This window comes from Orbicella franksi, chromosome 3 (genome assembly GCF_964199315.1).
Source record: "Orbicella franksi chromosome 3, jaOrbFran1.1, whole genome shotgun sequence".
Lineage (NCBI taxonomy): Eukaryota > Metazoa > Cnidaria > Anthozoa > Scleractinia > Merulinidae > Orbicella > Orbicella franksi.
Window position 1 is genome coordinate 3457297 of NC_138147.1, and position 10204 is coordinate 3467500.

Genomic DNA, 10204 nt, shown 5'->3' on the forward strand with positions numbered 1-10204 from the left:
TTGCACCCCACGCCGATTCAATACCTTATAACTTATTCAGCACATTTGGCTATTTGGCAGGTGGATTTGAGTTGAAACAATGAAAAGTGCACGACAGCTGCGAGGAATGTCCAGCAACAATAAATTCATAAAGCTGAATTACAGCAATGCCGTTTAGTGCGTCCGGAGTCTATGTTATGTGGTGAAGGAGTTTATTCCACTAAGGACATTCACACATTAAAGGAACAACGGAGGTAACGGTTTTTAATTTGAATAATGGCCATTGTTATTTCATTACATTTTTAACTTTGGGTAAAAATTTCACCCTCGCGAAACGCTCTGTTACCAAGTTACGGTCAATTAGCTTATATATTTCAAGGCCGAGGAACTGATATCAAAGTAGGAGGTAAATCGGCGATAATTCTTGTATTAGAGGTTCATATATAAATGCACCTTTCATCAAAGTGGGCCTGCATGTCAGTGAAAATATCTGTCCAGCAAAAATTAGGATGCAATGATATAATTCCCGAGGCACGAATAATGAAATACGTTTGACATATACTAATCAAATCCAGTTATAAACATCAACTGTCTTTATTCCTTCCTCGATCTTTCCTTTGCAGATCTGCTCAAGTTTCCGGCCAAAAAAAGTTATGTTCTATTTGCACACGAGTCTTTATTGTGTTCGCTTAGTGGTGAAGACTGCACAAACACTGAATTATGTTGCACAACTGAGTATTTGACAAATCTTTTTACAGTCTGAATATTTTCGAACAATTTCCCAGTTGTTTTTATTTTTAAACAACTAGTTTGATTGTTGGTTAGCTGTTGTTAGTCTTTACTTGTGATCTATCTATCTTCTTTTTTCCTTCCATATATATTTTTTTCTTTTCCTAATTAAGATGTAGATGCTAACCCCGTTTTAGGCCCTTAGTAACGTTAAATCCTCGAGTAAAGAGCGAAACGCCTTATTTTAATTAGCTCCTCGCTGCTTGCGCCTGCAGTAATTCCGCGCGGGTTTCTTTCGTAAGAAGAGGACTACAGTGAAGAGTAGGGTGCGATGCTTAGTTAGTTTTAGTTTATTGGTAGTTTCAGGCTGCTTGCGAGCACTTTGCCTTAGCAGATTGCCGGCAAACATTTATACTCATGGTTGAGGTGAGATCCAGTACAATATCGTGCTAAAAACGTCCACCTGATGTCTTTGGTCATGGCTCAAACGGCTACAAGCCTAAGTAGACCTATATTGCCTTTCTTCTCTTATTTTTGATAATATACTCTGTGGGGCTTGGATTTTAAGTCAAAATGGCTTTCCATAGCTGATAAGGTCGATCTTGAAATGCTTCAATATACTAATTTTAATATTCTAAAAAGATATATAGGCTCAGTTTTACGTACTTAATTTGTTTTCCAAATGGAGGCTGGAAGAAGAACGCTGTCGATTCATTGACCCCTAAGGCCCCATTGACGGGGCGGGGGGAGGGGGTGGGGAGGTATTCCATATTCGTTTAACGTAATTTCTATTGCCTAAATATCCCGTATCCCGTTAATGGGATCATTTTAGCGTCCGCCATTTTAGCCTCCGACAAAACTGAGTTTCATTGCAAAATTAGAGACTCTGTTCATTCAAGAGCTAAAGCCTTCCCCAAATGTCAATGTCGGTAGTGAGAAGTTGTTGCTTTCTGTTACTCCTCGTGATGTCTATACAGGTTAACGTACTGCTGAAGATCATTTTTCTCAGTCTAGGTTCCAGACCTTTAATATTTACGATATATATTTTTAAAAAAAATTGTAACGGTCACTTTTGAAAATATATGTTGACTAGCATACGAAACGTCAAGTTCGATATTAAAATGCGTTGGAATACAATGTTTACACCGCTGTTTGTGTTACATTCTCAATTTGTCTATTCCAATTGCAAAACTTAACAATTTCCGTATTTGATCCCTGGATATCTGATCCAAATATGCCATATACCATTAATTTTTCCTCCAAATTTCCTGTGTCTCGTTAATTTTTTACCTAAATATCCTGTATCGTTTATTTATTATATATTTACGTATCCCGTTAAAAAACTGTATATACAGTAAATGAATTGTAATTATATATTCATCGTATTTGTAAATCCTGATGAATATTTACCGTGTATAAAGAAAGATTAAAGAAAGAAAGAAAGAAAAATTATTCCGAACTCAGCTGAAACGTACTTCGAGTTTTACCGTCGCTGTGTTATTTTTTCCGAAGGAGTCGTCTACTCACTTCCGCGTGTTGTTTTGTGAATTCAGCATGGAAAGCCGATCCAGTCCTCGCTCTCCAATGCTATCACCACGGTCAAGTTCTTCGATAAACAACCTGCAGTCTGAAGTGATGAGAACAAAGCTGTTAAAAAGTCGCTTGTCGGCATGGAAGAAACAGAGCGGTACTAGAGATCCCTTGCCGCCACCTAGGAAAATATCGTAAGTGTCAGACAACATTTGTTCCCTCATGTTCTGTTTTCCCTGGGGATAGGTACGAGAAGAGTGAGAGGCGGTGGGAATCGGGGGCGCTTGCCGATTTCACGTCGCAACCAACTCATTTCCAATTTTCCCGGTTATTTTATGCGCCCCCCACCCAGGATGTATCTATGAAGATTGATGCCCATTACATCTGGCCAATCTAATTAAGTTCTTCATTAGGGAGAACAGTTTGGAGAGACATTCGAACAGTGGTACCTTTAATAAGAGAGTTCTTAGAGACCAAATAACTTTTCTGTTTTGCTCAACGTACGAGCACTTTATTGTCATCTTGTGATAATGCAATAGCTATCATTTCCTAAGTATCTTATGATTTTTTTTTCTCATTCTTGTTTACTTCCACTACTCAACAACAGCAACAACAACAACAACACGAACAATAAGAGCAACAGCAAACAACAACAAATTTATTCTACCAATCAGAAAAGTAAACTTGTTCGCGCCAGCGTGCTTCACCTAGCCGTGGAGTACTGGATCGAGTTCCGTCGGTTGACGTGACAACAAAGCTCCGCTTTCATATTATTGACAAAGATCAACTTTTGTCTTTTGAAAATCCTCGAAATTCAGGCAAACATGGCCTCCAAGGCGATGAAAAAGAAAGAATCTAAAGAACGAGTTGCTTCTGCGGCTAGAACTATACCAGAGTAAGTTAATTTGGTTTGTATTTCAATCTGCCGCAAGCAAAATTTGCGCTCAGCTGGCGCGTATGTGTAAAATAAGGGAACTCTAGCTTTCCGACGATCGGGTCCATTTCTGACAAGTTTATTTGTATTATAGCGCTGAAGATTGCTGTGAAATTACTCAAAATTGTACTTTCGATGTAGGTTTCACTTTATTGCAAATTGAAGGACAGCTAATGCTTTGGTAGCAGTGAAACGTAAAATTAGATTTTATTGCCACCCTGCTCAGCGCCATAAGCTTATGTGATGCCCAAATGGCGGCATGATCTCGTGAAAGCTCCGCTAGACACAACAAGTTTTTCTCAATCTTTGACCGAGTTTTATTGTTTATTACCAGCCCATACACCGACAAAACTCTAAACAATGCATTCGCTAAGCTAATTGCTCTCAACTTTTAGAAAATAAATGGAAATCGCCGAGATAAAAGACAATTTCATTTGTGAGCTTATGCACACGGACTTTTTGTACCCAAAATGAGTTACCGCAATTTTCACTCTTTTACTACAGACTCCATGCAGAAAACTCTAATAAACGTTTAGGTTATATCTCATAGTGTCTCCTGTGCATGAAATATTGGTCCTTGACTTCATTTGAGTGTCTCGTTGCGTTTTGTGACGTTGTGCACTAATTATAGGTTGTGGTGTTGAATTCCTTCGGGTAAAACTGGAGTTCGCTCCGTGGACCGTTTCCATGAGAACACCATAATGAAATGAGATTAGACAAAGGGACCATCGTTTAGTGATCGTAAGAGATATTTGGCACGTTATCCAATGAATTCTGTCAGGAAAGGACAGGCTATAATTTAGCTTGCAAACAAACCAGTTCGGCGTTTGTGGAAACTAATATAATTTTGGCGTTCGTTGACCGGTCTTGCCAAAAAATTTTCAAAGATGAGTTCGAAAGGACAAACACCTTGGAAAGATCTGAGGCTTGCAACGGTGTCCTCCGCCAAATTCAGGCAAGTTGATTTTTTCTCATCCCAGTCAATAGAGCAGAATTAACACGTGATTGTAGGTTAGGTGTGTAAAAGCGAAGATGCAAAGTTCATTTCAAATGTCATGTGTCACGGATGTTGAGAACCACTAGGTATTGTTTTCTTGGTTTCTCGACGTTTGGTAATCTCTGAAGGCGCCAAGGATTAGCCCAAAAGAATACATTCGGAAAATGGGAAGCTATAAACCATGAGGTTTTCTCTGTAAAGCAGCAACTGTCATGTCAGAGAACACGAATCGATTTTAAAGCTTCGAGATTTCTGCGGATTTAGGCACAAAAGATTCGTACACAACTTGTGTTTGGTTAAGTGGAATGTTTACAACCGTGATATCTTTTTACGTTTTCAACAACAAAACTTTTGTGTATCGACAAAAGCATTAATTGAAGAGAAATTTTAAAACCTGTAGAAGAAACTCTGAAATCTGCATGTTTAGTGCATTTTCCAAATATCGGTGAACAATATTTGCCTTGAAATATTTCCAGTTCATGTCAAAACTGGTGACATGTTTGATTAGGCTGTAATAACATACAGTGATAAAGAGTGCAAACACAATCAAAACCGGTGTTTATTGTTTACCTTGGATTCTTTGTGACAAGGCAAACAAAAAGCCTTCATAATTGAATATGTACACGAACAATGTCTGTGAATGTACTAAGAAAATGGAATACAGTACTAGGATTTTTTCCGCTTTATATAAAGATTGGCTTGCTGCATAATTAATAAGTAACTAATGGGTTATGTATAACTGTATTAACTTTTTCGTGATGGTAGTTGTTTTTGCTCACCAGGGATGGCTATGTTATATTGTTGTTTCTCTCTCTTAGTTGTTGTCCTGCAGGATCTTGGTACTGATGAATAATTATTTCAAGATGTTTCAATTCCCAAATGACTGTTCTTTACAAGTATAAGTAGGTCGCTCTTTTTTAACACTGGTGAACAACACAGACTAACAGAGAGTCATTGTGTCTGACATAACAACTTGAACTGTTCTGTGATTGAACTTAATTGAACTCAGTCAAACAAAATGAAACAATTGGGTTCGATTGAGTTCAGCCAGACAAATGGGTACAATGACAAACTTAAGCCACCGGCCTGGTAGTAAATTTTGTAATACTGTCAGTTCAACATAATTGATTTGCAGGCTAGGGGGACCCTGTTAATTCTGCACTAGGCTGACAGCAATTCAACAGTGACTGTTTTCACTGAGAATTTTGTATTTAGTGTACACACAAATTTGCATTGATCATCAATTTTTCTGTGAAAACTAATAACGGTATCAACATTTTGCCTAGCAGTTTGACCTCCAACGTACCACAAACATGATTCAACATAAAGTATACTATAATAAAGCCATGTAACCAATAACCTGCTGCAGTGCTTCATTTAGGTTTTATAGCACTTGAGCAACGGAGGGGCAGTGTGTGGGAAATATCTAATTTGCAAGGCAAGAAGGCTATAAAATTAATTAAAAATATCTTTTCTCACCAAGTCTACTTCTTTTAACTCTAGCATTGCAAAAGGAGTTACAACTTTGACTCTGCATCTTGAATTATTCAAGGTAGAAAAACCCATGACATGGGTCACAGGGAATATTAAGGGTGAACTTTGTCAAAATTGAACTGGATCATGAACTTGCTTCAACACACTGGCAAAAACCTATGTGTAGTTTGATCAATTCTTTTTCATAAATAATTATCTATCTCAATGGTTGTCAGTAACCAACTCTTTAGTCTTTGAAGGAACTCAGTTCCTAAAGTTATAAACATGTAGTTCACTACATTGAGACATGAAAAATCTTTAGCTGACTAACTCATACTCTAGTTGCAAATTGTACAAAACATTGACTCATTTAACTTGCCTTGCTGTAAATACTCGTAATCTGCCTGCAGACAGCTTCTGTTTTTAGTCACCAGAAGACTTCTAAATCGTGTGAATGCTGAAGATAATGAACACTGTACTTGGTTTGAAACTCAATTCAGATTGGTTATTTTGATTTCAGTTGAATCAATTTTCAAAATTTGCAATGTCTGGGTATCAATTGCAAAATGAAAATTCTAAACCATCCTGCAAAATTGAAACTAAGTTTTTAATATCAGGTTGTTTCCTCTGGTTCATTGCCACTGAAAAAACAGATTAGTTTCTAAAGAAAATGTTGTGATACAGGATTAGAACTGTTAATGACACTGCCTAATGACTGTCTGGTTTTGTTGTTAACTAATTAAGTGCATTCCATACAGTACATGTACTGGTTATTGAAAATACTCTGTTGCAAACCTCCCCTAAGTTACACAGTATCCTCGTATGAAAGCACTTGAACTTGCACAATTTTGTTGGTCTTTAGTCGTCCAGTTAACAAGACTTCATTCATCTTGCATCAGAGTTTTGCTGGAGACATATGTAAATTTGTCTTAGCTGTTAACATATTTCTAACCAGTTGCTGAATTGTTGAGTTGCTAAGATACACTCACTGTTCTAAAATCTACAGTTAACAGTAGTCTTATTTGTTGAGTATCAGTGTCTTCAAGAGTCCCTGTATCAAACACAGACTTGTGTATTTTGTAATCAGTTTTTACTCAAAATGTCTAGTTTGCTTAATCCTGGATACACTAGAACACGAAGGTTATACTACATTGCATGTTTGTCTTGTTGGTTGGTGTAATTTTATGTAGATTTTATTGTAGGACTTCCTGAATTACCAGATCACTTTGATTCATTGATTTAATTTTTGCAGATTTGTGTTTATGGCATACCCATTTTATCCTTGTATTGAATATGTTTATTGAAACAAGGAATCTGTCCAGTTCTCTACATGACTGGTATTGATTGATTATGACTGTACAGTTTGTACCTTCTCAGAGCAATGTAACACTTACGCTGTAGTTTCTTTTTAATTGACTTCTAACCTTTGCTTACTTGAGACATAATTTCTTGTGTTGTTTTAGGCAATCCACTGCACCTAGTGTTGTAGGATCACTAAATGAAAAAGATGAAAAAAGCAAGAAGGCCAAGCTACCCATAGTTATTTGGCCTGAATGGACTGAGCAGGACATTAATCAGGAAAAATGGGTAAGTCAATTTGAAAGAACATTAAACTGGTACCAATAAATTAGCTTGAATCAGGAGAGTGCATTAGATATGGTGGAGCAAATATGGTTTGAGCAAGATGAAAGGTATTCCTATTCCATGGCAACCCTAAGAGTGGCAATTACCAAGATACTGAGTAATTTGAATACTTACCAAGTCCAAGTCCTTTCCCAAAGAAGTAAATTCAAGTATGATGCCACATCTAAAAGCATTAAAGTTTATATTAAAATTATGCCAATTGTACATGATTTGTACCTTATAGTTGTTACATGTAAGTTCTGTAAACATGTAGTAGTGGACGTAAGTGATGCAGGCCCCTCAGTTTGTATAAATTTACCTATTATTTTACATTTATGTTTGGACAACTGGAGAATGACTATTACAAAAAGTCTTTTCTCAATGCGTGGTTCCAGAAAATATCCATACCCACCCTTAGGAGGCCAGGGTTGTTGGAAATTCCAAAGGGAGGGGGTTTCAAAAGCCCAAATTTTTAAAGGTAAGTTTAAGTATGAACCAAAACCAGACTTTCCAGAGGGATTGAGGGGGGTTACAACCCCCCCAAAAAACCCTGGGGAGGGGCATGAATATTTTCTGTGATTATAACACATTGCATCTCATATACCATGACAGAATTGGCTAGCATTGAATGTTACTGATCTTTGCTTTCTTATGTTCCAGGATACAGCGCACAAAGCAAAAGAAAAGGAAAAAGGGAAAAGTCCAAATTTGGTGAGTAAAATGAACAATCTTCTGTTCATAATAGTGTCTGACTTGCAAAGAAATGTCTGTGGGTTGAAAACTTTGAACTCATGCCTTATCACACCTGACCTATGAAACAAAATCTTGTGCCAAGCTGAAAAAAATAACTTTTCATGAGCTGAACCTAATATCTTGAATTATGTATGAAAAGTTATTAGAATCATAAATTATTATTGTAATTATAAATAATCGACAATTTACATCTTTTTTACATCCTGTCTTATCTTGACTGTTACAGCATCCTTATGAAGACCCTGAAGGAAGGGTAGATTTACCAGCTTCCATAAAATGTAATGTGGATCACTGGAAGAGACCTGTTGAGTTTATACTGGATAAGGTACACGTACCACAGGCTTATTTCTGTTCAATATAGTTAAATGAATTATTAGCGCAAAATTATCTTTAAACTCATTATATCAATCAAACTAATGAATTCTATTGCTAAAGGTCTTTTACTAATAAAATTATTTTCATTTTTTTCTCTACAGACACCAGTTGTTGTAGACCCAAAGAGTCTGACAGAGGGAGTTGACTTGCTTTCTGTGAATGATCATTTGACGAACAGTGAGGTATGTGAAGTAATATAGTGAATTAAACATGAGAGAGAGTGTTTCATTTGTGATACCCAAACACTGAGAAGAGAGATAAAATTACGACCTGCATTGGACAAAATTTGAGGTGTTTGGGTAGCCGATCAAAAGCTGTCTCAAGTGTTTGATAAATTGTCTCAATCAAAACAAAAACTAAGGAGTTAATGGAGAAATAAAATTGTCAAAATCTATGCTAATGTTTTAACTTGATGAATTATTAATGAGTTTGAGAATTACTGTGAAAATGTTTCTACCTCATGATTGACTGATTGACTTAATGTTGTAAATAAAGTAAAATGTTCATTCCACAAGGGATTCCTAAGTGTGCATGATTCAACCGCAAGATCAGCCAGGTCTGAGAAAATGTTTTAAGTAAGATGTACATTATGTAACAAATCGTTTTGTTATCCAAAATGGTAACAGTTATTAACTTCAACCAAAACTTGATCATATCAGAATCCAGTCATTATGAAGGGCATAAGCCTCTTTGAATAGGTGATTTGTTAGAGTCCATGACAAGGGCATTAGCATGTATAGGGTTTTTTCTAGCAGAGCAGTTCTTATTAATTTTTATTGCTGTCATGTGCTGCTCTCATTTGATGGCAGTGTGAATTCAAGAAAATATGGAAACTCCAACCCCTTTAATTTGTAACAGATACAATGTATCATTAATTAGTAAAGAGAGGACTCATATTCCAGAATAAGTTAATCATGTCTTGTGGTGGGGAGGTGTTATAAGGTGTACATGTTTATTGTAGTAAATAACTGTTATGGATATCTGATTGTAGTTTAACTTCTGTTTTTGTAGTTACTTCGTTGGATAATAGGTCAGGTGACTTGCTTGTGGAAGCAGCACTTCAAGGTTGAGCCAGTAGAGACTGTGAAGGGTGCAAAAGATGTCAAAGAGAGTAACAAAGGAGACAAAGAGAAGGACAAAGAGAAAGATAAAGACCGAGAAAAAGACAAAGATGCATTGTTAGAAGACAACACTTGGAAACCTTGGGGTCACATCTGGCCGAAAGAGAAGACAAAAGGAAGTCCTCTGCCTGTCTACAACCCTGGAGGAAAATACTGTGTTAGGATCTTTTGGATGGTAAGTTAGCACCTGCAAAAGACAAAGCAAATGTTTTGTATGAGCCTCTGAATTCCCAAAAGCACTCAAATGAGGTTTCTTCCACTTGTTATGAAGCTTAAGAACCCCCTTATGCAGCATAAATCGCTTTGTTTAGGTGTCAAAGTCTTAAGCACTACTGTGCTAATTAAGCAATGAGGATGCTGAAATACAACCCATAATAGTAAATTACAGAAACATATGAAAGTACTGCTTGTTAGCTGTCATTTGAATGGTACAGGTGTACTTGTGTTTAATGGTTTCATCCATAATTTTATGTACACTTGGTAGGAACAATTTTGAACAGCACAAGATTGAAAAGTATTACATGACAGTACTTCTCAATAGTTTTCATTTGGTCACATACTCACACAAGGGTTTTATCATCAGACCTTCATGTGAAAACTAACACCAGCATGTCCATGTGCAGGCTGCTAGTATAAAAGCAATGGTACACTAGTTGAATTCTGAAGTTAAACTTACACTTTGTCTACTTA

At 36.7% G+C, this 10204-nt stretch overlaps 2 protein-coding genes across 7 annotated transcripts in view; one reads left to right on the forward strand and one right to left on the reverse strand.

Moving 5' to 3' along the window:
- Positions 1-10204, reverse strand: part of LOC145480727 (uncharacterized) — a 317856-nt gene that overhangs the window by 89389 nt on the left and 218263 nt on the right. The window lies entirely within an intron of this gene.
- LOC145480688 (androglobin-like) overlaps positions 2443-10204 on the forward strand; it is a 32878-nt gene continuing 25116 nt past the window's right edge. For 3 of the 6 annotated variants that reach the window (XM_081458989.1, XM_081458992.1, XM_081458990.1), the window contains exons 1-6: positions 2443-3133; positions 7106-7229; positions 7926-7976; positions 8245-8343; positions 8495-8575; positions 9405-9689. In XM_081458989.1, the coding sequence (XP_081315115.1) occupies positions 3063-3133; positions 7106-7229; positions 7926-7976; positions 8245-8343; positions 8495-8575; positions 9405-9689 (711 nt within the window). In that variant the 5' untranslated portion in view covers positions 2443-3062. Of the gene's footprint in view, positions 4128-4261; positions 6783-7105; positions 7230-7925; positions 7977-8244; positions 8344-8494; positions 8576-9404; positions 9690-10204 lie in introns of those variants that run through there. The other 3 variants (XM_081458993.1, XM_081458995.1, XM_081458994.1) reach the window with 2 other exon arrangements.